This window comes from Lepisosteus platostomus, chromosome 19 (assembly GCF_059453375.1).
Source record: "Lepisosteus platostomus isolate fLepPlt1 chromosome 19, fLepPlt1.hap1, whole genome shotgun sequence".
In the NCBI taxonomy this organism is placed as follows: Eukaryota; Metazoa; Chordata; class Actinopteri; order Semionotiformes; family Lepisosteidae; genus Lepisosteus; species Lepisosteus platostomus.
The window spans coordinates 4,332,889-4,359,829 of record NC_142629.1 but is presented as its reverse complement, the minus strand read 5'-3'; the positions used below and the strand labels follow the sequence as shown (position 1 = coordinate 4,359,829).

Genomic DNA, 26,941 nt, shown 5'->3' with positions numbered 1-26,941 from the left:
TTGTCTTTTTGCATAACCCAGCTTGCTCTCCATGAGACACACAGACAGGGAGAGACGCTTGGGGTCAGAGCACAGGGTCAGCCATTTCTACGGCGCCCCTGGAGCAGCTGGGGTTAAGGACCTTGCTCAGGGGCCCAACAGAGTAGGATTCCTCTGCCGGCCACGGGATTTGAACCAGAAACCTTCCAGCCACAGGCACAGATTCTTAGCCACAGAGCCACCCCTCCACCGTACATCTAGATAAATTTTAATTGGACATGTTGCAGATACCCATTGAACAGCAGTTTAAGCAAGTTCTGTTCTTACAAGCTGCAGACGTCTGCTAGACACCAGCACCAGGAGCCAGAAATTCTGGACTGCCTAGCTTATTTGTAGCAGACTTGTGCATCTAGTAATTAAAAATGCATATTTGCTTTTGTGCTTCATCAGCAGGATTTATACCAGGGCCTGCAGCTCCTCAGACCTGAAATGAATCAAACCATTACGCAACAAAGTCCCATTTCCCTCCCACATCTGTGCATAGGGGAGAAAGAGCAAACATGTTTCTGAGGTTACTAAATCTCTCAATTGCACAATTTTAATGCACATATAATAAAGAACGAGGAGCATCAACTCACACTTATACTCATTGTAAGGCTGTTCTGGACCATCAAAACCAAGAATCATTAAGATACACAGGTGTTTCCTGTTATTGCACAATGAATTCAGGGTGTTTTCACTGTTTATCTGATCTCCAGGAGTCATTTTTAAACTGCTTGAGATTTCGCCCTTTTTTTTTTTTACACAACGGAAGGTCAGAGTCACTACGTCTTCGGAACATGCCCTGGTAATCAAACTGCAAATCACTTCACGGGCAAGCGAAAGACTTCAACAATACAAATACAAATACAGCGTCTGCTGCTGCCCCCGATGAACAGCTAGACCTGCAGGAAAGCCCTCAGTGTTGGTGTAAAAATACAGTCTCCCAAAAGCCCTTTTCAGTCATCATGACCCAGTTTAAAAGAAGCCCCACCTACCCCGCCAAACACCCCGTTAAAGAAAAGGAAGTGGTTGACGGTAAGACTCAGTAACCTACAGCAATGCGTGCACCGGTCGTTTCGACTTCAAACCAAAGTCGAATAACTTTTCGTCACTTGCAGAATGACTGTACAAAGACAAATGCTTGTGCTCGGCAAGACATTCGTTTCCAAATCAACCAATCGGCACAGGACTGGCAGACAAATGGAGACCAAAGTCCCAACCGAGATGCACGGGGTTATTTAATAACGATTTCCGGGTTCGTTTTTCCACCGAAGGTAGGGGCAACGTAAGGAACACGTTTCTGCTTCGGAGCAGGCGAGTCTCAGTTTTTGCAAAAGGAAACGCCAATCGTCACCCAACACGAAGACAGGGTGAATCTCCAGAAAGGAGTCAGGCCAGATGAGTGACGCCTCATTCTCCTGTGCCTTCCTTACTGCACTTTTCTAAACACAGGACTGCCCCAGTCCTGTAGGGTTTGCTCCGTCTCCTAAAAGCCAAATGACCCCCCCTGGTACACATCTATTAAATAACCCCGAGACTAAAAGCATTGTTCAGTACGACCACCGTCACCATTGAGTCATCGCTTCCTCCGAGATCAACCGAGCCTTTCCCTTAAATATGTCCCACTTCCAGACCATCACGACGAAACCGTTTGATCGGTTCCCGGATGCCTGCTGGGTTAGCGGCGTGTGTCCTATTTTAAAAATGCCGAAACATCGAGAACAGCAGAAACCATTGCTCGCCGCTCCTTCAAGAACGCCAGCCAAAAAAAAAACGGAGCCAAAAAAACAAAAGCAGAAGTCAAATAAGCTGGGGGAGGAAGTGTCACGGCAAAGCCATTCGTTTCTTTAGTTGGGGCTAAACCGAGGAAAAACAAGCGCGTTAAACAATGCTTGGTTAAGAAAATAAAATACATTTTTTTGTAAGCACCGGAAAAGTTGGTCTACGGCAAACCCCCACCTTTGTGACCCTTTTCAATTACACGGAGCCCAACGCAGCTGCAGGGTTGTAACTCTGTACAGTGATCTTCACGGAAATCACTTTCAGCGCCAGCTTTCCTTTAAACCCGCACCGTTCAAACGATCCGGTCCCCGTTGTAACAATTAAAACGGAACACTTTGTATAACACGCTCCTGACAATCATTCACACGCCGACTCCTCTCACCGCCGCCCCCAACTTCGGTTTTGTGACAACTGGCCGTGCCCCGAGGTTTACTCGAAGAAATTCAAGTCGGGTATTAGCGTACCATCAAAACCGGAGAAAGAGCAGAAATGTTTGCACCGCAAGTTCCACGTTCTCCCGACCCAATTGATGTTCACCAGTACAGACTTGCATTCACACGGGGGTGGTAAACTGCGCCTGCAAACATCCCAGTGCTTGGGGAGGAGGAGGAGAAAAAAAAGTTTCATCCTGCGACACACAATAAGCGCCCTGTTCCACTTGAAAAGGACCTTACCTCTTCTGACCTAATTTCCACCCTGTGTCCGCAACTTTCAGTGACTTGAAAACTTCGCTGCGATCGCGCGGGTGCGTTTACGGCTCTCTAACGTGTGCATACGGATTGCTTTTTTTTTTAAAAAAAAACAAAAAATCAGATCCCTCCAGGCGTAAGAAAGAGCACCTACCTCTCTGCTCGCCCGAACTTGCCCAGCTTGTGCTCGGAGATTCTTGTGCTGCGGCGCTCGCGCTCCGCCAGCGAGATCCAGGAACTGGCAGAAGCCAATCAGAAGCCGCGCGCCAGAGCCGGGCTCCAGCCTTCGGCGCTGCGGGCCCGTCCTGTGTGAACCGTGCCGGCGTTGTCTTTTTTTCTTTTTTTTTTTGTTGGCGTTTTCCCACTTGTCGTTTTGTCGACCGGCGGAATGTTTCTGTCTTTGGGCCGGCTGGTGAATGTATCCCCCCCCCCTCCCCAGCTTGTTAACTTGTTACCCCCTGTCGCAGTGCGAACTGAGCTGGTAACCAAGGTGATACAGTAGGCGCTCGTTGGGGTCCGGTGAAAGTCAACACATGAACGTTTCTATCCTTTCGGTATGTCAGTAGTGGCTCCCATCCATCATCATCATAATTAAAATATATCTTGGACGCTCTTTCTCAGTTGTGTCCCAAGAGATTGTGGAAAGCGCACTGTTCAGAAACGGAAGGACGGAGCACAGCGTGCTCTTTTTCATATTTGTTTCTGGAAGAAGAAGAGAACACGCGTCAGCGCTTTTGAGCTGCTCTTGGGGAAACCTCTTCCACTGTACAGCACGGAGAAGGTGGAAACAACTGTTGGAAAGGGGCCCGTTGGAAATTGATTTCAATTTAGGTTAATGCAGGGAACCAACCCAGTGCATGACGGATAAATGATGCACATTATGCTAACCGCGGAGAATAGGTGGTAATACTTCACAGGGAGGGCTGTGGGAGTAAGCCACTCAGCCATGGTGTTGAAACCCTGGCTTCCTTGAGGGGAAGGCTTGGTCGGATCCCCCAAAACTAAACTGGCTCGATGGGTCCAATATCAATGGTGCTTGTAAAAAGACACTAGCGAAAGCCTTTGTTTTCCCCGAGAATATATTTACGTAGCGTTCATCCTTTTCAATATTGCCTTCGACAGCACCAGTATTTGTAGACAACATTAAAACTACAATTACATTGCTGGGCCAAAACTTTAGGCCATCAGTTTCAGGTCAGCAGAGCACCTGATGACGTTCCTTCCGGCCTTCAGAGGCAGCTGTCATACCAGAGTTGGCCACGGGAGGTCGCGATTGCTTAGTGCTGTGGTGCTGCGGTTTGAAATGCGCCTCTCAAGACAGGAATTCATTGTAGTTCGCCAATTTATCACCAGAAGGGACGTTCCAATATTGTTCTGTGCTTTAAACAGGGATACACATTGGTCTGTACTTTGTCTGTGTTCTGTCAACCCTCCCCCCCCAAAAGTCGGAGTTTATTGCAAATTCCAAAAACAAAACTACAGATACCATAGCCTCGCGTTCCTGCTCTATTTTCTGTTCCTCATTTATTGCCCGTGGCGTGCTTGCAGTTAATGTGCACTGATCCACGTTCAATAAGAGACCTTCTGCACAGTTAATACATTTCTGTGGAAGAGCACAGCTAAACGCAACTTGATATCGTTTTGAATATTTTACAAGATGCCACACGCTCCCTTGCAAATGTAGTGCTGCCATCTGTTGCCCAGAACCGATATAAGTACGAACACAAGCCTGATAACGTCCTGTAGTATTAGCTGTACGTCAGTTTGGAAACGCTGCTGAAAAGCTTCGAAGCAGCGAGTCACCGCCGAACCGCACGGGTGACTCGGCTGCGACTCCAGCCGCGCTCAGGATCAAGGGGCAGTCGCTTACAAATGTCCTATTTGAGGCTTTTTTGTTTCCCAAATGGCCGTCAGTTCTTAAATCGTTGAATGAGTTCTGGGACCAGTCCTGTACCAATGGAACAAATAAAGGTTTATTCAAAGAGAAGAAGGCTCCACAGCCGAAACGTTGCGTTTCCTTTCTTCTCTTTTCAGCACGGAATAAACCTTTTACTTGTTCCTTTGCAGCCTACGCATGCTGACGCAGCTCCCTACTTGTCCTGTACCAATGCCTGTCTTTCAGCACCTCCCTGACTTCTGCCAAGGGAAAACTCTCATCGTGGACGTCTCTGATACACGGTCTCCCCCACCTGCGTCTGGCCATTAAATATTGACAACATATTGAGGAGATGTCCGAAGCAGTTAGAAACAACACTTTTAAAGACGAGTATTTTGTTTTAACTCAAGCCTACAATAAGTGCAGAAATCAAGAATCCCAATCAAGGAGCTCAGTGACGTTGTTGTGTAATCGACTCTGAAAGACCTGGGGGAAATCGTATACGAGTCTGATGGAGAAAATAAGCAGGCGAATTGTTTAACTGACTACTGGGGTTGGAGCAAAAACTACAAAAACAAAAACCCCAGCAGGTTGTCTTGAGACCCCCAGAATTAAAGGCGTCAGTGAGCAGCGGTCATTCAGAAGTCAGCTGGAACAAAACCAGCAGGACTGGGGATGGGAAGTACTTAAACACTAAATTGGTGTATTTACAATACCCTTAGCAGCATGAACTCTTACCTCGACCTGGGGCCGCTGTTTCTGAGTGGGGGGGGGGGGCGGCGGCGGCGGTCAACTCAGAAGTGTTAGTCGCCACTTATTCATTAGCAATCGCTAGGAACACAAAGAGCGATAGAGTTACGTTGCTTCATACAAACGTCACATCATACGTGGCATAAATAATACACACGAATAAACCAAGTGCTGTAATGCGTGCAAACGTTGGAAATCACTGTAGCTGGCCATAATTTACATGATGAATAATGCATGCGTTGCTTTGTAACACTATCATGCGTTTGCAGAAACCTCCTTGGCGGTCTTAAATCATATCAATCACGACGAAATAACCTAGAACTTGAATGTGTTTAGAACAAAGCAAAACTACGATTCTGGTTTAATTCTGAATGTTTTCCGTATGTTGTACATGCTTAATTCGTGGCGCTCTGATAGCTGGACAAAATAAATAACGTCAGCAGGAGGGGGGCAGAACTGTTTATTGACATGCTTTTGCAATACGGCGGTCGTTTTCGCTGAATGTCCATTTCAACAATTTCAACAACTTCCAACAATAGAGCTTCCATTCCCTATTGTCCCGAGCGTCGCGGGGGTCTCTGAGCGCATTACGTCTTGTGTCCGCTAGGGGGCAGTAACACCGTCGCCTGATTTTTGGGATGCACCGCATCCTCTAATTCCGAACGAACCACATCCAACTTCAGAAAGCCAGAGAGCAGAGAGGCAGAGGCGCAAATCTGCTAGCATGACCATAAACACGTTAAGTCAAGGCGGCAACTACAAAGTGCAAATGCCGTGCTTCACAAAGGTAAGGAGTATAACATTTACGATGTCGTTTTTACTTAAATGCATTTTGCCACTCTTGAAAGAGCTAAGACTACTTCTCTCGTGAAGGCTGATGCTCTTTTTCGGAAGCTCAGAGTGAGACAGACAGCGTGAGCTGTGCATCTCTGAACCTAAGCACAAACAGCCGAATACACCGCTATGGAACTCCCTTTTTTAAATTACATCGAGAAATTAAAATGATTTCCAAATGACTGCTGCTGTGCACGGATACAGACGAGTAACATTGCTACAGTTGCGAACTGTACGCGTGTTCGCGTCTTTAAAGCGAAGTTGGTTTATTTTCAAAAGAGGCAGCGTGTTCTCCCTGTTCTGTGTGCTGGTGTTCCTCTGAAATGTGAGGGTAGGTGAGGCTGGCTTTCCAGAGCGAGGGAGATTGGGACCCGGTCTGGAGCTACTCGCGGAGAGGCGCGCCAGTGTCTGCCGGCGGTCGCAGCCGGGGACGGTCGTGCCCGCTTCGGGTGCCCCGAGGGTCCCGAGTGCCGTGGCCAATGTGCAACCGTTTCAAAGTGTCGAAAAATAAAATGAACATGGTTATGCATTGAAGAAACCGACTTCGCGCGAGTGAACTTGTATGTCCGGCGAGAATCACGACGGTGGTACGGTATGTCACCGTCAGGTGAAGAGTTTTCGGGTCTCGTCACAGCACAGGGTCAGGAGACTTTGACACCAGGAACAGTTACTGAAATTAACTGAACATCTTAGATTTAACTAGACGCCATTCGTTTGTTTTGAGGTGCAAACTATTGGCATAAGCGCATCAAGGTGCGTTTATTCATAGGACACACTGAAGCAACCTACTGTATGAGAACTCCAATATCAGGAATTTCAAACGGAACGGACTTAACTTGATTCTGGACATCAGCGGGCACTCGGTTATCCTAGAGCACTCTGGCAGATTTCTATTATTGGACCTTCAACACCAGAAAAATACCACGAGAAGGTGGGTGGAATATTTCATTTCTAAATCGGTTAATAATCGAAGACCCGAAGGAGTGAATTATCCTCCCTATTGTCTGCTGGGTGCGAAGTCAATGACGGAATAAAGTCCGGTTCTTTTCTTCTAGATGGAGCGAGTTATTGTGGCCATGCAGGACCCCGACATGGGGATAAAGATGCGGAACCAGCGCCTCTTGATAACTGTGATCCCTCACGCGGTGACAGGTGAGATACATAGTTAAGAGTTTATCGATCCCGAAGGGAAACTGAGGTGTTACAGCAGCCCAGCCCGAGACAAGCAAAAACAGACATCAGAAGAGACGAAAAATTAAAACAAGTACAGCAAGACAAAGTAAAATAAATTAGAGTTAGGTGTGTGCAAAATATGCTAAAAATCACTGTAAAATAATAAAATATGTGCAAAACGCACATAGATATATACAGAAATAAAGTATATACCTATGGGTCAGCGGACAGTGGTCAGCAGCCCATAGGTATACAGTGTATTTAGGCCCATAGGTCTGCGGACACTGACCTCTGCTCATTCTCCTGCTCTGATAGCGGTCAGGTACAGACAGTTCATAACTGCTGAAGTCCCTCCGGCGGTTTCTGTTTCAGTAAGATTCCCTGAATAAAAAGAGGTCTCCCAGTACAATAAGCCTTTGTCATCTTTCATTCTCATCAACTGGATCCACACAGAACGTTTTGATAGATATGGATCCCTCAACTGCACATTCTTTATTAGAGCAATTAAATTAGATTTCTGTGAGGAATTCTGCCCGTTTGACTTTTGGTATGAGGTTTGGGGCTTTTAGAGAATAGAATCTACGGGTCCATTTACACACAGGAGGCTTCAGGCAGACGTGATCGTGGAACGCCAGCCCGATAGCGGAGTAAATTTGAATAAGTTAATTGAGGTAGATATTGGATGGTGCTCTTGCGCACTCCTTGCCTTTAACCTGGTGGAGCAGGCAGTAGACAGCAACAATGATGTGAAGAGGGAGTCTCAATTTGCAGAGGCGCTGAAAGGCTGGAAGACAGAGTGCTCTTCCAGCACCACTCGAAATTGAGCTCTAATTGTGTCGAGGCCTGGAGACTCAGTGTGTGCCTGCACAGTGCTGTTTTGGGAGCTCCTGAGTGTTTTGACTTCATTTCAGCTGATCCTGTGAACGTTGTGATGTTTCACCATCTGTAAAGTGTGCTTTGAAAGATACAAATAAGGGAAAGGCTCTTGATAACGTGTGGCTGACTTTCTTAAGGTCATAACTACACGGCTGGGTGAGCTGTTTTTTCACTCAATAGAGCAGAAAATACTAGAGATTGTATTTTTCAATGCTAACAAACTGTCCACCTGGAATGTCTTCATTATACCTTTCTTGGGCTTTATTATTGTTTTAGTTCTTAGCTGCAATGCCTTTTCTTTCCACTAGATATTGTCCCAGAAAATAATTTTCCTTAGAAACAAAATTCAGTCAAGGCAAACGGAAGAACAGTATCTGCATCACGAATGAACTGCAGAGCAGCTACAAAGGGCTTGCTATTCCAGGAAGGCAAATTATAGGATGTCTTACCTGACAATCCTGTAATTGATGATGAATGATGTAGAAAGTTCATTTAGACCAGTGATGCATCACTGCCTCACACAGTGTTCTAAAACTCCCATCTGAGAATCTGCAGCCCTTAGAAATAAATGAGGAAGAGAAAAGTCCCTGTAAACTGGGAGAATAACCACAAGACATTCAGGGTCTCTGGGTGTCTGACTGATGGCTTCGCGGGCTCACAAGATCAGGTCTGCTGATAACCTCTGTGTCACTGCAGCTGTTGTACTCTGGTAAGGAGATAATGGGGTTTAATGTTCCTGCTAGTAAAACAGAAAGACAATTATCAGGCCTGGGGAATCCTCCTCCTGTGCATTAGAGTAGGTATTGATCTCTCCGGGCTTCTTTCAGAGCCCTGAGATTCCTGCCTGCTCTCTCAGTGAGCTGTGCCCCGTAAGTACCTCGCTACAGTGGGCATTGATTTCTGTTTTCCTTGCTTCTGTATCGTCTAGGAAATGATATCGTGGAGTGGCTGATTCAGAAGTTTTCTATCACCGAGGAGGGTAAGTGGGCGGGGGGGAGGGAGTCTGACTCTGACAAGAGGATGAAAACCCACTTGCAGCACTCTGAACGCAGCCTGGATTGAGTCGGCCCGACTGCTGGATTTGTAGAGCCTGAATGACTGATGGGGCCATTAAACTGTGATTATAAAGCCAAAGGCCCAACACTGCTTAGAGTAGTGAGAGAGATTCACGAGAAAGAAGGGGAGGTCTCAACTCAGCTTACACTGAAATATTTTTAAGAAAATGAATGATAATCAAGAGATCAGTATTTGTGAACAGTGTGCTTTTTAAGAGGAATTAAGGTGAACAGTGTAATGCAGTAAATAGTTTCAGTACACACAGATAAACTGTCAGAGTTATTTCCTGTGTGTTTGTAGTCCATGACGCTGTGTAGTAAAAGCATGCATCAAGATTGCACTACAAATAAAATGTGATTTAGGGATAGGAGGACTTCAACATTTGAAGTCGGCTGTGCTGGTGTTCAGGTTCAGTCTTGATTTAACTTGGCGGCAGAGACCGCCAGTGACTGTCACAGGTCCAGGACTTGCCACACTTTCTTGCCTTTCATGTTGGCAGCCTCCTAAGCATTTGTATATTCTCCTTGTTGATCTGAGGCTTTTTTTTTTCTTGGCCTGCTATCCATCAGTCTGTTGAATTATTGATCTATTTCTGTAGTGGAGCAATTACTCTAATTGATTGGCCTGAGAGCTGTTAAATAATGGATGGAATCTATACAGTTGGCTAATGTTGCACCAAAACGATGGATAAATCTGCCCATTGTATAGAGATAAGATATAGAGCTTCTCCATTTATTTTAAGTCATCACATGGCACTGGCTGTCTAACTGAGAGACAGTGTGGTTTCACATGGTGCAGATAGCCTGCAATTTAAGAGAAGTCAGGGAAAATGGAGAAGCTGGGTGCCCTGGGAACAGAAAAGATCCTTCTGACTCCTGAGCGGGCAATTCTAGTACAGCAGAAGGTTCAGCAAATCTGATATATGATGGATGCTTTTGTTGAGGATGAACTTGTGGAATGGAGCAGGCTGGCCTCTTACAAAATCATAATTACAGTATGCACACAGGGATATAAGGGAATAGACCTAATCCTTCAGGATTGATCTCAGGGTGTCTTGAAGGCATTGCGAAAGTAGACCGACTGCAGTGTAGGATTTGCTGCCTCTGTCTTGGACAGTGGTCAGACGTGAGGTCACGCTTAGGCAGTTCAGCTTCACAGAGACTGTCATAGTCCCTGGTCCTTCAGTGTTTTTGTGGCCCAGGTTCTGCTGCAAGTTATGGAAAAGCTTGCTTTCAGCCTGGCTCACCTGGTAAACAAAACTCAAGTTTCCAGGTAAGCTGGAACAAAAAAGTATTTTCATAGACCCATGAGACCTGTACTGGGAGCCTGTTTTTTTCCACCTCTTGCTTAACTTAGCAGCTCTTCATTTCTGGGGAGGTCATAACCAGGAGTCCTTCCTGCTGTCTTGTTGCCATGTCGATGGGTACACCGTTGAGACCCTGTGTGTCTCCAGGAAGTCCCTTGGGCCAGCTGGAGGATCGAGGGCCCGCCCCTGAGGGCCCTGGGCAGCCAATGGCAGGGCTAGGTTAATGCAGGTGGTAATTACCAGTCACTCAGAATTAAACCAAGCCCCAGCGCAGAGAGTTCTCCCGGTGCTGTGTCTGCAAGAGAGAACATGTGTGTCTGTGTGAATTAATTAACATCCTACCTGAATGCTAATTATATATCTGAATAATCAGGCGTGAGTAAACATTTCTGATGAAATGTTATTGTTTTGGCTTTTCTGGGCAAATTGAAAAGCCAATTTTTTTTGTCACTAGAGCTAGGCTCACTTTGTAAACTCTGTAACCCCCTTGGCACAGTGAGGCAGCGGATTGTGACTTCAAGACCCCTCCTCCTCCTCCTCCTCCTCAGTGACTGGCTGGTCTCAGTGTGCGCTCCGCCGTGTGGAAAAAGAAACTTTCCAATCTTTCTGTTGTTTATTCCTGGCTGCGCCTGACTCATCCTTCTCCAAAACGTCTGCGAAGCTGAATAGAGTATGACCTGGAGTTCTTTCTGTGCTGGTGTGACTGGACAGTTTTGGAATTACCCGTGTGAAAGTGGGAGAGGAATGTAAACGAGTTTCCAGAAAAAGGAGAGGGGGGGGCAGAAAATCTCATTAGCTTACAGAAATAGATTCGGTAATATGCAGACTATTGGGCTGCTCTTGCACGAACCCAAATGAAGAGTTTGTTTTTCAGAGGCCTTGCATGTGGGCAACCTCATTGTGAAGTTCGGCTACATTTACCCTCTGAAGGACCCCAAGACCCTCATCCTCAGGCCTGACGACTCTCCCTACCGCTTTCAGGTCTGTTCTTTCTCGCACAGCCCACCGCAGTGTAGTATTGGATAGTATGAAGGCTTACTCTCCATATTATGTGCGTGCTGGTAATGATGGGCCCATTCCATGTGTGGGTGTGTTGCTACACTGATGTCTCTGTGCAGATTCCCCCCTGATGCAGCTCCTAGTCCCACTCCAGTGTTACTGTCAGTCCCTTTACACTGCAGTCATTGAAAGCTCCAGGAGCTGGACTCCCAGATTCAGGTTTTTACACTACAGCGCAGCCAGCAGCCATATCAGCCTGCAGCTCTCAACTGGTAACCCACTGAAGCTCAGCAGTGTTGAGCCTGGTCAGTCCCTGGATGGGAGACCTCCTGGGAAGCTATGGGTGCTGCTGGAAGTGGTGTTAGTGGGACCAGCGAGGGTCTGTGTGGTCTGTGTGGGTCCTAATGCCCTGGTATAGTGGCGGGGACACTATACTGTAGTGGGCGCCACCTTCTGGATGAGACGTCAAACCGAGGTCCTGACTCTCGGGTCATTAAAGATCCCCGGGCATTTCTCGACAAGAGTAGGGAGTTATTCCGGTGTCTGGGCCAAATTCCCTCCCTCGGCCTTTACCGTGGCCTCCAAACTGTCCCCATGTGTGATTGGCTTGCCTTTGCCCTGTGAAGGACTGGCGTCCTGTCCAGGGTGTACCCTGCCTTGCGCTTGTTGCTTGCCAGGTAGGCTCCAGCTTCCCATGACACCTTATGGTATAGAACGGTTCGGTAAACGACCCAATATGACACTACAGCGCTGAATTTGCTACCAGCACTGACTTTAAAAAAGCAGATACTCTCTCTTTTAGTTGAACGTGCTGTTATAGGGCAAGCTGTTCAAATATGTGAATTTTAATCGTCATACTCTGTCCTCTGCTAGACTCCCTACTTCTGGACAACTAATAAATGGCCCGCATCAGAGCTGGACTATGGTGAGCCTGCATTTGCATATTTTTTCAAGGTTAAGAACCAGGAACCCAGCCTCATTTCTCTTTAGATTAGTGGGCTGACAGTTGAGGGCATTTAAAAAACTGGGAAAAACGAACAGCAGCGGGACTGGACACAGATGTGCAGATTCATGGGAAGTTTTGTAATATTGTTTCATCCTGTGGCACCCGAGGATCAGTTCTAGACTGTTTTTTTTGTGTGTTTTGTCTCTTCTTGTGTTCTCGGCATAATGGCTCGCTTTTCTTTTTTTTTTTTTGAACCGGTGAAGCGATTTATTTGGCAAAGAAGAACATCCGAAAGCAAGGAGAGCTCGTCGACTATGAAAAGGTAACGAAATAAACGACAGAGCGTTCTTTCTTTCCCTAGGATTGCGGTGCATTTAGTTGGCTTTGGCCTTCGCCAAAACAAACATATTTTATGTTTAACACATTTAAAATCTCCGTGCTATAACAAGCAGTTCTGTGTCGAGCTGTGGTATTTTACCGGGGTACAATTTCAGAACACTTACCCTGGTCACTGCAGGACAGCATCACGTAGATCACCAGCCCCTCCTGTAATACTGGCAGCACTGATTTAGCAGGTTTAAATTTTTAATTCCCATTGCCACAGAAGCACAGATTTTAGTCCCCAGTTATGAATTAGCTACGCTAATGGCAAACTGTCTCTGCAGAATTAATGCTCCAGCTGTTGCATGCTGCTGTTCTGCAAAGATTTGAACTTGTGATCCCTGAGCAAAGGTGAGCGGCGAAGAGTGAGCGGCATTTGGGTCTAAATGGAAATTGAGATGTTTCGTTGTTTATTTTTTTGTTTTGTTTAATCTGGGATCTAGATCTCACCAGGATTAACTGGATTGCGGCCAGGGTCTCCCACACAAAGATGCACAATCGACGTGCTTGGGATTAAGTCACCCAGAACTCTTTCTTTTATTAGTGCTTCAAAGTCATAGAAAAACGGATAAAAACAAATCTTGTTTTACTTTCTAGAAGGCTGATTTTGTTGCAGTCGGAGAGGTGTTATCTACCGTATAGAGCAAAAGTCTTAACCCCCATCTCACACAGTCAGTGAACAACTAAAACAAGGCTGATCTTACTTGTGACTTGATGAAGGCACCCCTCTTTTGGAAGATGAAGCCTCTCCTGTTTTTCTTCAGTCGAGCAGGTTTTTGAACTCGACGGCTTTCAAACATACACAAATAAGAAGCATTGTTAGAAATTATACCTGAAATGGCCGCTTCCTGCCATTCCTAAATTGCAAAAGGCAAAAACGGCAGAATGTACGAGCAGGTTTTGTTTTTCGCGGCTGCGTGCTTGTGATGTCGACATCGCGCACCGCTGTTCTGTCATGCGAGCTCTGGGCTCACCCCATTAGTGCGTCTTGCACTTTCTACGGTGCACAGCCAGAGCAAAAACCTTTTACTCTTCCTGAAGGAGTGGAGCCTTTGTCAATCATGTGACTACTTTTCCTGACATAGAGGCTGACAACTTTGCATTGAAGTCACTTTCTCACTGGATAGGCTGCTTGTTCTGTGCGGTTGTTTGGAACCAAAGCATATTGATGCCCTTTGCTGTTTCTTCCATGTGGCTTTTCAAGATCTTTATTCTCTACAGGACAACTACAATCTGCTGCATAAACGGATTAACCACACCTGGGATTTCGTGGTGATGCAAGCCAGGGAACAGCTCAGGTAAATAGTCTCTGAAAACAAATACACTTGGTGCTCCAGCCGAGAAAGAGCTCTCTTAACTTCGTGGATCGTGAGAGGAGCAGATGTAGAGTGCAGGATTCTTTTAAAGGATCGGTTTTTAAAAAAATATTTTTAGTCTGTATGACTGATGCATTGTTAAAATATAATAGTTCTCTCTCTATTAGGAATACAAAAGTAAACAGATTGTCCATTTGTGGTACAGTAGTTGATATCCTTGTATTTAAGTGTGCTTTAGATTTTATTTTCCTTGAAGAAAATGACTTCAGGCACTAAGAGGAATATGCATTCTGAAGTGTGAACTGATAAATCATGAGATGCTGATTTGTGGAGCAGGTAATGATGGAAATGTGGTGTTGGTCAGGAAAGGCACTCCGTGGGAATAAAATCTAGACTTATGATTTCAATAGATACACGAGGTTCATATAAACAATACAGAGGTTTTAAATAAAATTTGTATTCATCACTCTTGTTCAAAACTAGGAGTCAGATTTCAAGTAAATATTTTTTTTTTTTAATGCAAAGCTGCAAAGAAAACCAAAAGCTATAAAAGAGTACATTTCTACAGGACCACAGAATCCTTATTGAGCTTGTCAGCATGGAGACCTGATTTGTTGTTTGTCTATTACTGCCAGTTGATGGAAGTGAACTTGCAGGAGTAGTTTACATGACAAAGAGCCTTATGTCAGTGGTATGGGCAGCTGATCACCGTATTATTAAGCTTTTCCTGTTTGTACAGGCACTTGATTTCCTTATTGACAGTAACTTCCTGTGCCACTACAGTATGTGCTGAATGTGTTTTGAACCTCTGCTTCTTCTATGCTTTGTCGATGAACAGCACACATGAATAAGTCGAAGGATGTTAGTGTCTCTGCTGCAACAGGGGCAGGAGACTCACATTTCGAAGCACGCAGTCCTGAGAGCACCCGCTGGACAAGTAGCTTCATTTAACCCTCCTGAAGAAAACGTAGCCTTCCATCTCCTGCTGACCGCAGGCTCGCTGCTGGGGCCTGCTCGGGTCTGTCAGTCTCGGGGACGTACTGTCCTGTTTTCAGCGCCGCGTGTTCCTCTCTGACTAGGGCTGCAAAGCAGAGAAGGAAGGGTGATCGGATCGTGCTGGAATGCCAGGAGCAGGCCTACTGGCTTCTCAACAAACCTCCAGTAAGTGAGATGCCCAGAGGTTGTCAGAAAATGCCCAGATGAAACTGTGAAGATGTTGCAGATTCTGGTGATTATTTTCAATGCTCACTGTATGTTGGCCGAAACATTTACTTTATCCTTGTTTTGTGACTCACCATGAATCTGATCAGTAGTCATGGAAGTTTAAATTTGTAATAACAGACTTTTGGGGGTGCATCTGTAGGTTGCTTAACAAGAAAAGGGTTCTGCGAGTAATTTCATTTTCAACAGAGTACAGTATATCATCTCACCCGCAGTAAGCAGCTTGAGTGACAAAGACCCACTCACTATTGACTCAGTTTGTGTTGTACACATTGTGTGATACCTCCTGGAAAGAAATTGCCACCGATGTTGCGTAAACTCATTTCTTCGAAGAGCTAGGACAGTTTTTACTGGGGACTTTACTTGACCCTTCATTTGTGATCGTGATGTTTCCACTTTTCTAACGCTGAACTAAGTAAAAAAAAAAAACAAACGAAAAGGTTATTTAAAGATCAAGGAGAATTTAACATTTCAGGAATGCTGTGCTCTGTTCTGGCCTTGTGTCTCAACGTGATGATTAAATATTTAGAAGTGAGTTAAAAGCCCAAACATGCCTTCCTGTTGGGAATAAATCACTATGAGTGGTGAGGAGCAGTGAGCAGAAAGTGTACTCTGTAGCTGGGAGCTCATGAATAATCCAGAAAGACTGACTGAAATAAAGGAATGTAAGAACAACAGTGGATTGCTGAGGCTGAAGAAAAAGTAGCTCAAGGGCAGTGCAAGAGTCATTCTCTCTCCACTGCAAGTTTAAGTGTGGAAGGAGGCATCAGTATTGCTTGTAGTAACCAGCTGCAGGATCTGTAGCTCATTTTCAGCCAGCAGCAGTTTTGTGTTATCAGAATTCACAGTCTGCTGACTTTGAGCCGAAAGGCCTAATAAATGAACGTTGTGTCACCGTGACTTTCCTGCAGCAGTGCGTATCCTGTGGAGCCATTTCCATTTCAGCAGTATTAAGATGGCGTAGAAGCCCGATGAACCTCTGTCCCCGTCCAGAATGAGTAACATGCCCCGTTAGAGTGTGCAGTCCATGAGAGAGACCAGGAGCACAGAGTGTGAGCAGATTAAGGATCAAATGGCCCAGAGAGCGCATTGCTCAACTTCACCAGCAGTAAGCTGCTTTTCCGTCCAGAATCATAAGCTCTGATTGATGCCTGGAAAATATTAACTCTAATTCCAGATCAAGACTGCATATTTAAGCTCTGCCATTAAATATCTTACACAATATTTGGGGTAGTGCATTTTCAGACCCAGGGAACATCTAGACAGGCTAAGAAGCAGTGGTATTATTCATCTCCAAAGGGCAGGCAGGATGCTCTCTACAACTTCCTGTTCCTCTATTCTGTGCTAAACACAACAATTAGTTTCTAATTCATTTAACATGAATTCTGTGTAATAGGTCAGCTTCCAGTATTTCATTTTTCCCCCCATGCAAGCACATCTAATGTTACAAAGTATATAGCCAATTGAATATCTGTATTTCAGATTGAATTATCCTGCTCTTGTCTCCCTGTGAGACAAGCTGGAAGTGATCAGGTAGGCTGATCATAAAAGCCTCACGGCATCAGGTTTCTTCTGTTAGCTTACTGTGTCTTCCAAGACAAGTGGACACTCTGCCTCAGATATGCAGGTCATGAGAAAAATAGCGCATAGCTCAGCACAACCAGTTCCGTTCGTTACCTTTTACTGTGAGAAGTATCCTATCACCCCTGCATATCCATTCATCCATTTATCCAATATAGGACCCCCACTTAAGTTTTGTCTAAAATCACAAGTACTGGACAGCATGGTGGCAGTTAGTGCAAGCTTCCACTGCCAGTACAGTGCTGATCTGTTTCTGAGAATGCATGGATCACACAGGACTGTATTGCTTATCTACGGTGGTATCTCGGTCACCTTCAGGAGAAGGAAAAAAAAAGAATCAAAAAGCTAATGATTACTGACCATCTGCCAAGCCTTTAGATTCCTGTTTCTAGAAAATCACGTGGCCAGGATCCCCACTGTACGGTTCTAGATCATCTCGAGTGCTGTATGGGAACCTACAACTGGCACAGGTTTCACGTTCGTAGCAGGTCTGACCATTAGGAAAAGGTTCTGCTACGATCCCGTTATCACCTGGCCAAGAAAGAAAGAGCACATCGTGTTGGCAAATATTGAAGGAACCTGAATCGGGGGCACTGCAATCTTCTTTGCCGTTCAAGCAGAAATATCAGTGAAAACCACTTTTCATTTACTGCTACGAGGGCAGTCAAGCAATCTCTTCCTGTTTCCCAGCCTGGGGCTCTGGACGTGTTGGAGCGCGGCCCTGAACGAAGGAACTGCCTCAACTCGCGTGTCCAGCTGGTTAGTGCCAAAGCGTCTCTCTGCGCTGGAGTGTAACACACAGTCCCTAATTAGGAAACACGTCAGACTCCACATAGAGTAGCAATATATTCTCAATCAGGATAGCCTCTCACCAGAAACAATGTGTTCCTGTCTATTGCTCATACATTTGTATTAAGTTTTTTCTGCTGGTGTCTTGTATAGTAAATACCATTCGTCTTTCCAGTGACCTTACTAATCTGTTGCTTTTTATTTTTTGCTTCCCGTTCCCTAAAAAAAAAAGTAAGTATACACTTATCTGGGCTTCTGCTTCTTTTTTTATCCGTGATGGATTAAAAATTGTTTTGAAAGGTTGCCTGGCTGAAAAGAGATTTTTTTCACGGTTTCGAGAACTGCAGTAGCTGGGGGGTAGTTCTGAGCACTGGGGTGAAGGGGCAGGAAAGAATTGGAGTGAAATGTAGAGACGTGTCCTCATCTGCAGCTCGCGTGACTTTGAAATACTGTAGGCCTGATACTTCGATCACTGTCTCCTGCTTCTGGCCTTGCATGACTGCAGCTTAACAAAGCGCCCCCAGTTGGAACCCCTCTAGAGCAGTGGCGCTTGACTTATTTTCTTGACACACAAGTAGTGTGACTGAGGAATGCCCGGGCAGGCGGGTGTAAACAGTGCCGTTTTACAACGATTTCCCTTTCTTTCCTTTCTGTCTTCAGAAAAAAAAGAACAGCGAATACTACAAGAAAGAGGTGAGTGTTTCGTTCGCTGCCACGTAGTGTTTCCGTTCGAGTAACAGATAAACCTGACGGAAGGGCTCAGCCAGAACGAAAAAGGCAGAAAGTAGTTTTCCGTTTGGGCGAGATATCTGAGTTTACTGTGTTTAAATGTTGAGGAGCGTGGATGAGGGCGATAATAACTGTGAAGGGAAAGTAAAATCAGTGCACTGAGAAAAGTGCTGTAATACCATGGGAATTTACAGGGGTAAACTTTCTACAAGATGAAAGAGGCTGTGAAGGACGTTACCCTAACTGAGTGGGGCTCTTTCTGTGTGTTATGTCCTAGATTGAGCACAGCAGAAAAGCCCTGAGCCGAACGCGAGTCAAGTCCTCCATCTGCCTGGAGGGGTGGGCCAGCACGTCGTCTCATCCCACACACTCCTGAAGCTGAGCAGGACTCGGGGGTCCACCGGCAATGGCCACACAGAGCTGTGTGACTCTTCATTACCCTGCGGCCTCGTGCTTCAGAACCAGATTGAATCTCTCTTCCTGACATCCGTGTCCTAATGCACTGCATGTAACATTGTGCCTTTCTCAACATTATCCCGTCACAAAAGTGGTCTAAAAAGAATAGTTCAGGCAGGGTAATGCTTTATTTAATTTCAACTGACTTAAGTAGTGCCTTTTTGTTTTTTAGTTCTCTGGGTCTAATGGAGCCCTTTTTTATCTAGGAGAAAGCAGGTCACGGTTACTATGGCCTTAAATGACACACAGATTGTGTGGAGCTGCAGAACAAATGCTGAAAATACTAAGATAACTTTCTTTACAACTTGCTAATAATTTATCTTAGACTTTAAATTTCCCCTGAAGGCACATGGCTAAGTGCTTAGGCGTTATTTCAAGTCAAACAATTGATTGGGTCACCTGTTGACTTTAACGGAAGAGACCCCCTTTAGGGCTGAGTATGCAGGCGTCATCTGACTGGTGTTGCTGTGTCCACCAGGTTTGTCAAGTACAGCGAGCTGTACCACTGCCACGATCCCATAATGCAAGGCTGCCTTCCCAGTAACCCCTGGATAACAGACGACACCATGCACTGGTCTATGAACGCAGACCTGTGAGTACCTGTGAGCATTCAAGATTTCATCTTTTCCAGTGCGTCGCCTGATACCGACTACTGTTAGAGATTCCTATTGAAGATGAGAAAATTATTAGTATCACTTGCATGGGTACGACTTCTTTTCTGTTTTTTGTGAGATATTAAGACTTATTTTCACTGAAAGGTCCTAAACAGATTCGGAGAAGTCTCTTTCTACAGGCCTCTGCTTTACAGACATGTTGTTGTAGTCTTAGAAGATTTCATTGTGTTTTTGTTTGGCTACAGCAACCAAAGTAAGCTGCAGGTGGCTACCTTTTCTTCCTTGAGCCCTTCAGACGTTTGTGTTTTGGCAAGGCGCAGCAGAGACGTGCAGTTTTAAAGCTGCCTGCACTGCAGGATGCAGACAGGGTCTTGCTGCACCAGAAGCTGTACTGAGTACCGCTGTGTGTGTGTGTGTGAAGGGTGGCCACGCCTACCAAGATGAGAGTGGAGCGCTGGGGCTTCAGCTTCCCGGAGCTGCTCAACGACCCTCTGGGGCGAAGAGAGTTCCACCAGTTCCTGGAGAAGGAGTTCAGCGGTGAGCAAGCAGGACCAGGAAGCCCAGACAGGACCTTGCAAGCTGGAACAGAAAAAAGAGAGTTGTGTGCATGTGTAGATAGCATAGTTAACAGTGGCTGCCTGTGTAAATGATGTAACAAGGTCAGGCCGTAGATGTTAGTATCCAGTAAGCTGATGGGCGGCTTCTGCTGCATCTCTGTTTACTGGTGTTTATGCTGTTTCGTCCGGCAGCTGAGAATCTGTGTTTCTGGGAAGCCTGTGAAGACATTCGACATGGAGAGAGTTCAAAGATAGCGCAGAAGGTGGAAGAGGTGTACCAGTAAGTGCTGATCTCTCTTGTACAAGGGCCGGGTCTGGTAAAGAGTCTGCACTGAAGAGTCTGCTCTTTTCCACGTTTCTCCCGGGGTGGGTAGGACTGGCTGTACCGTAGAAGCACCAAACTAGCGTCAACGTTTGGGCTCACTTCCACCAGACTGGTTTTCGCTATTTCTCTGTTGTCCAGGCACTTTCTGGCTCCTGGTGCCAGCAAGTGGGTGAACATAGACAGTAAAACCATGGAGAAGACACTGCAGGGGGTCAAAACTCCTCACCGCTACACTATGGACGAGGCGCAGATGCACATCTACTTCCTGATGAAAAAAGTAAGAGCGTGCCTCCAACCACTTTCTTAAATTTGGACAAAAAGTCATGATCAAAGTCAACAGCAGTTTTTTATCCGATCAATTTAGTTTTCAGACACTGTGTTTTCGCTAGAAAGTAATCGCTGCCCTCTGTGCCTGCAACCAAATCATACATGTGCTGGAACTGCTGACTGTGAGCGAGGAACAGCCCTCAGCTGAAGCAAAGCCAAAGTGTCTCTTCCTGCTCGCAGGAAGCAAAAGATAATTCAAGACTGATTGGCTGCAGTGCAGCAATTAACCGGCATTCCCCTGGGATATAAAGGGTTTAGTAGATCGTGATGTTATTTGTTTTTCCAATTCTGTTCTTTAGGACTCGTATCCAAGATTTTTAAAATCGGACCTGTACAAAAATCTGCTGGCCAGAGCAATTGTGCCGCAGGAAACAAAGAAAAGGTAGAGTAAAACCTTTCAAATCTCAAATCCTCACTTTGTTTGCTCTCCAGGCTGCTGCGAAAGGCAATCAGAATTTTTTGTTTTCTATCGATTTCCGTTTCATCAGATTTTTTCCCGGAGCAATGTGGCTGCCCATCTCTTTCCTTCCCCTCTGTCCTTACTGCTTTCTGCATCTAGCAAAGGGCTCATTTAAGTGTGTCCTGTAGTCTGAGCTCTACCTGTCTGAGACAACTCGGAATTCGGAATGTGGGGTAAACAGGGCAAAGGGGCAAGATGATTAGTCAGTGGGAATATATTGGTCTCCCATTTAAAAAAGAAGAAAGGAACTGTGGTGTGGTTAGGAGCATCTGTTCATGTAGAGAGCGTGCCAGACTAACACATTTCTAGGAGGACTAGCAGGTCTATCCTCTGTGTAAAAACGATGGCTGGATTATCAAGAAGGTAGCTGCGTCAGGATGCGTAGACTGCAAACTCGAGGAAGGCTTCACAGCCGAACACGTCGCCTTTCTTTTCTTCTGTTTTCAGCACGGAAGAAATCTTGACTTGTTCCGGTATCAGGAGCCGTGTGAGCAGGCGTCAGTACTTCCTCCTCCGCTTCCTTTCCCCTTGCTCGTGTTCCCTGCCGTTTTCACTTTGCCTCTCTTTCCCCCCTCCTGTTCTTCCCGCAGCGTTTTTCCGTTCATGAGGAGACAGCGCCACTCCAGCCCCAGCCCCGCGCTGGTCTCGCAGCCCGCCGAGGATGATGGGAAGAGCAAGGCCGCGCCCTCCTCCTCCGGAACTGTCTCCCAGGTGGAGGAGTAAACCCGTCTCCCAGCTTGGATTCAATAGGTCACCTGGCCTGGGGGGTGGTGGGGGGGCTTTTCCTTTCCCTCCAAAGGTCTAACAGACAGGACTCAGTGCATAACCCTGGTGTTTCTCCTCCCACAGCTTTTTGTTGAGTTTACATCCCTACAAGGGGTTCCCCCTAAGCCTCACTGAGAGAAACACGAAACATTGTTCTTAAATAATGGATGCTAGGCCGAACCACTTATAAAAACAAGTTCGGAGAAAAACAAACGTAGGGCACGTGTAGCGGTAGCCGCATTCTGTAAGCCAGCCTGCTTCAAGTTGACGTTTTTCCAGCAGACACCTTAGCAGACACTAAGCAGGGAGAAAGACTGGATCCTGCAGAGCAGAGGAATGTCAGCCAGACGATTGAGCAGAACCCCCAGTTTCGCGAAGACACAGTTTCCCCTCCCTGTCTCCCGTTGCAAGTGGATCATTACGTCTTGCAGGCAGCCCTGCCCCTGCTTTGCTGTGCTTCACGCCTGTCTGGAGGCGGCCGGCTGGTGATTTACACAGCGCTGGTCCGGGTAGTTTAACGTTACACCTCTGCCCTGCTGTAAGACATCTCTGCGTCGGCTCACACACTTGTAGAACCGAGTAACTCTTAAAGTGTTGGAAAGGGGAAAGAAATGTAGCTTTCTGAAATTCAAAAAATGATTATGTTTCAAAGCAGTGCCAGAGGTCTGGTTTGAAAATGTAACGACGGGTATTGTACAGTATGGCTCTTTACAAACAAATCTGGGATACTAAGATATTTTTTAGGTTACGTTTCTATGAGAACAGTTAAAGTTGGGTGTCAACTAAAAAGACAAGAGTCTAAGAGTTCTGGTTTGCTTCCATAAATGATTATTCATAGGATTAGTTTAAATCAGTTTGCTGTATATTAAGAAAATGTACTGGATTTCCTTATAATAGCACTAAAAATGGAACTTCACTGCATGCTTAGAAGATCCAGTACAGGTCTAATTGACTTATATGAAATGTGCAGGACTGATTTTTGTTGTTCATGCCTCATGCCTATTGAGTATCAGCGTCTCTCTCCCTCTCTGGCTCCCCCTTTTTCTGCAGCTGTGCCTGTGTTCTCACCCCCTGCTCATGTTCTCCATCTCCAGCCCTGGTGACGCCCCCAGCTGGGCACCGGCCACAGTGCCCCCCCAGTGCCCCTCTCCCAGATACAAAGGCCCCAAAAGGTTCTCTCTCTCTCTCTGCTTGCTCCTCACACCCACCACGTTCACCTCCAGTGTCTGCCTGCTGTCTCGCTCTCTCAAGCTCCTGTTTGCTCCACGCTGGCATGAAGTCCATCAGTCTGGCCTCCAGCTGCCCCTCGCTAACACCCCAGCCCCTCCACCCCCAGCACACTGTCCCGAAGGAAGGCCAGCAGCAATGTTGCACATCACTTTTTTCTTGCATGCTTACCTGCTTCTCATTTATTCACTCACAGAAATGAGCCTTTCCGGACAGTGCTCGTAAACTAAAAGCCCTCTTTTGCCAGTTGAGCTTAAAGTTCCAGTTGACATTTCCATTTGTCCCCATCAGAGGGCAGTGAATGTTCATGCCAGCATTTCCTCTCTGGGGTCTCAGGGTCATTCCCAATTCTGCCAACAAGGACCCCCAAACCAGACCATCGGCACCCCAGTTCCCACCCCCATGACTTTCCTGCTCTAATGCTGATCTTAGGACACAGTGTTGCAATATCAGTCGGTTCAAGCTGTTGGGAGATTATAAATTACCCTTAAATCTTGTAACCTGAAACCTGCACTTTGCTGGAAGCTGAAAATAAAATGTTACAATTGAACAGATGAGCAGTGTGATGAGAGCAATTCTGCAGGTGATGAGGCTGTGCAGGTCAGAGCTCAGCCGGTAGAAGTGCCAATTAAAACGCAGGTTTGCTGGAGTCCTGGCAGCACTGAATTGCAAACCAGGAGGTAGAAAAAGCAACACATGTGATGGATTTACACTGTTCCAAGATCAATGAATGAGAAGTGTGCTGAGGGCAGGAGCTGTAGCTGTTTTTGTCTTTTTTTTTACTTTTGATTTAAGGTATTGACTTCCGTTTTTGAGTAATGGTATAAGCACAGCTTACAAAACTAAAAAAAAAAGCATTTAAAAATTTAATAAAAAAACTTAAATATAAAGAAGGACTTTTGGCTTTGTGGAAAATTAGTGACAAGAAAACTCCAGAAATGCCACATTAAAATAATTTGTATACTGTCAAGGAAAATGAAAATGCAAACCACTGGAGTCATCTTTAGCAATGATAACCCCTTTCAATGTCTAAAAATAATTGTAAGTGAGCTTTTGTTACAATTCTTTGGTCATTTTTTATTTGAACTATTACTGCATCAGATTTTTAAAGCTGATCTACAGAAGCAACGTATTAAAGTGCGTAAAATGTAAGAACGTGTCCCCTGCCTAACTAATGAAACCAAGTGATGACTGGAAAACAGAGAAGTGCTTGGATTGCAATATTGTGAATATTCTGTGGAGATATGAACACTGATTAACGACTGAGCACCTCTGTGCTAATTTACGTTTTCTTGAAGTACAGCTTTATAGACGTTTTCTGCCGTATATCTTATGAATAGTAAAACTCCCTCTAGTGGTTATTCAGTTAAATAGCGAACCCCCTGAAAATGGCAAACTAGTGACATTTTTCAGCAAGATGTTACAGTACTGTGGAGCTATTAAATTGTGAAGGCAATATTTTTAGTTCAGATCCCAGACTAAATGATCAACAAAATATAAATTTCATTGCAACATATTCCAACATATTCACATTAAAAGGTACAGTGGTAGCTAAATAAATTACTTTATGGTACCTGATAAACTGCAGTGTGGTATGGCATGTGCTTGAGAAAGGATTTATGAGCATATGACTTTAAAAAAAGACAAATTTTGTGAACAGATGCATTTTGTTATTTTTCTGTGCTGTAGTTCCTGTGCTTATTTACACATCTCTGTCAACAGCTCATGGTGTCTGGAGCTGCAGGGATATTAAAAAAACCGAGGATGTTGCTACACCCTTGATCTGCACTCACACTGCCTCTGTCAGTGCAATGGTGGGGTCCTCCAACAAAGCCTTCAATCCCATCTGCAATTAATATCACTTTGACTGCCGACTTACTGTAGCTGGGCCATAACTCTGCGATGGCGTCTTGCCAGAAAAGCAATTTAAATTATAGAGCAGGGCCTGATGCAGATTAGGTGTGATTTGCCAGTCCGATGTGCCTGCCTGCAGGGTTTTGAAACAATCAAACAGCGCAGGTAGGCCAACTGCTCCACGTTCCACTGTCACACACTGAAACCTGCTTGTTGCATGAATGAGCTCTTAAGGTCCTGCGCTACTGCAGATCCTTCACTGTTTTTTCACTCACTGATTGAACCTCCTTTTTTGAGACAAGTAGTGCCTTTTGTTATTACTTGGTTTACAAAAGAAAAGCACTTATTTGCACATCTTAATAAAGAACAATATGTCAATGGATGAGAATGATTTAGAGGCACAGAGTGAACATTCCCCAGGCGGTCTTACCTCTGGAAAGCATTGTCACGTTGGTTAATGATTCTCCCCAGGTCAGAGGCAGCTGGCGGTTCTGCGGGGTGTTGGGGAACCCCGATGAGTGCTGAGGGGAGTGCTGGCTACACACAGGCTCCCACTGCGCTGGAGGACACGACTGCACAAGCCGTTGCAGACCACAGCCCTTCGCTCTGAGGCAGTGACCTCACACAGCGCAAAGACAGAGAAAATTCAGTGGGGAAAACTAACTTTTGTACTCACGCTTTGCAAGAAAAGGGGAAAATGTTTTGTCCCAGCATCTTCCACAGGAGAGAAATTCACAACTGTTGAAATTGTCTTAATAATAATAATAATAATAATAATAATAATAATAATAATAATAATAATAATAATAACAATAATAATAATAATATTAATTCCTTACACTTACATAGGATTTTTCAGGACACTCCACTTGAAGCACTTTACAGGTAATGGGGACTCTCCTCCACCACCACCAGTGTGCAGCCCCACCTGGATGATGCGACAGCAGCCATAGTGCGCCAGTACGCTCCCCACACACCAGCTATTACTGGAAAGGAGAACAGAGTGATGAAGCCAGCTTAGAGATGGGGATTATTAGGAGGCCATGATTGGTAAGGGCCAATGGGGAATATGGCCAGGATGCCAGGATTACACCCCTACTCTTTTTGAGCAGGGTTCCTCTGCCAGCCATGGGATTTGAACCAGCAACCTTCCAGCTACAGGTGCAGATCCTTAGCCACAGTGGCACTGCTCCACCGCAATTAACCTGAAAGAAGATGAGCAGCAGCATGGATGTGTCTCCTATGTGCTGTCCTAATCTTTGATTACTCAACGAAGTAAACCAACACAAGTAAACCCCTTTGTGTCAGACAAACAGCATGATCACCTCACCCCATGTGTAGATTTGAACCCGATCTCTTTTCTCTCCACAAGTTTATGCCAACAATGCAGCTATTTCTCTTTAACTTAACTTATCCTGACACATACAGACACACCAGTCTGTGTTTATATTCTGTTGAATAGTTTTGTCTGCATCACAGACATACATGTAGCTACACAAACCGCTTGCAATGAGGAATCTAAAATTGCAGCACTGGGAACAGATGTCTGTCAGCTTAATTTTCCTTCAGTACTTCATTCAGGCAGAGGAGGGGGCTAGAGGGCTTACGGTCTTCCACCTTAAATGGAAATGCTTTTACCACATGATAAGGTCCTTCCTGTTTAAATGGAGCAAGTGGTAGTGATATGCTAATTTATTATGTATCTGTTTGATACCTTTGATTTGACCTTTTTCTGTAAAAAATTCAAAACGAGAAGGAACTATTCCAAACATCTACTGAATATACACGTCTCACTATAAATTCATTTCCAGGAGTATTTTTGCATGGTTCAGACATCACTGGCCCTGTCACGAAAACCTGTCACTGGTGCCGATTGAGGTGTCTTACCCAATTAAAATCAGGTCCCATCCCAAACTTTGTGTTCAGACTTTGACTTCCCAGCAACCCCCTGTGACATCATGGCTCCGGGCAGGCAGCTTGGTTGACAACACTCCACTAAGGCCAACAGTCTTAAGATCAGGAAGATTCGTC

General features: G+C 45.4%; 2 protein-coding genes across 6 annotated transcripts in view; one reads left to right on the top strand and one right to left on the bottom strand.

Moving 5' to 3' along the window:
- The window catches only part of arhgdig (Rho GDP dissociation inhibitor gamma), a 28,839-nt gene extending 26,034 nt beyond the window's left edge, over window positions 1-2,805 (bottom strand). Inside the window, exon 1 of one of the 3 annotated variants that reach the window (XM_088612970.1) lies at window positions 2,647-2,805. The gene's annotated coding sequence lies outside the window, so the exon portion shown is untranslated. The other 2 variants (XM_088612971.1, XM_088612968.1) reach the window with 2 other exon arrangements.
- Window positions 2,806-5,759: 2,954 nt separating this feature from the next.
- On the top strand, window positions 5,760-26,824 carry rgs11 (regulator of G protein signaling 11). Of its 3 annotated transcripts, none has more exons than XM_088612399.1 (18): window positions 5,760-5,905; window positions 7,008-7,104; window positions 8,930-8,980; window positions 11,238-11,344; window positions 12,236-12,287; window positions 12,572-12,630; window positions 13,911-13,987; window positions 15,085-15,166; window positions 17,498-17,566; window positions 18,266-18,289; window positions 18,603-18,664; window positions 19,260-19,373; window positions 19,817-19,932; window positions 20,145-20,232; window positions 20,416-20,554; window positions 20,904-20,986; window positions 21,655-21,775; window positions 25,382-26,824. In XM_088612399.1, the coding sequence occupies exons 1-18, from the start codon at window positions 5,843-5,845 to the stop codon at window positions 25,433-25,435; spliced, it is 1,458 nt and encodes a 485-aa protein (XP_088468525.1). In that variant the 5' UTR covers window positions 5,760-5,842; the 3' UTR covers window positions 25,436-26,824. The 3 variants fall into 3 exon arrangements, with proteins under 3 accessions (XP_088468525.1, XP_088468524.1, XP_088468526.1); XM_088612398.1 differs by having other exon boundaries at window positions 18,257-18,289; XM_088612400.1 differs by lacking the exon at window positions 25,382-26,824 and having other exon boundaries at window positions 21,655-23,606.
- The last annotated feature ends 117 nt before the right edge of the window (window positions 26,825-26,941 follow it).

Excerpts from the sequence above, each read along its gene's own strand:
- rgs11 (XM_088612398.1), top strand. The coding sequence starts at position 5,843 with ATGACCATAAACACGTTAAGTCAAGGCGGCAACTACAAAGTGCAAATG. Across the intron at positions 17,567-18,256 it reads TCAACTCGCGTGTCCAGCTG|AAAAAAAAGAACAGCGAATA; the intron begins GTTAGTGCCAAA and ends TTCTGTCTTCAG. Across the intron at positions 19,933-20,144 it reads CCTGGAGAAGGAGTTCAGCG|CTGAGAATCTGTGTTTCTGG; the intron begins GTGAGCAAGCAG and ends TTCGTCCGGCAG.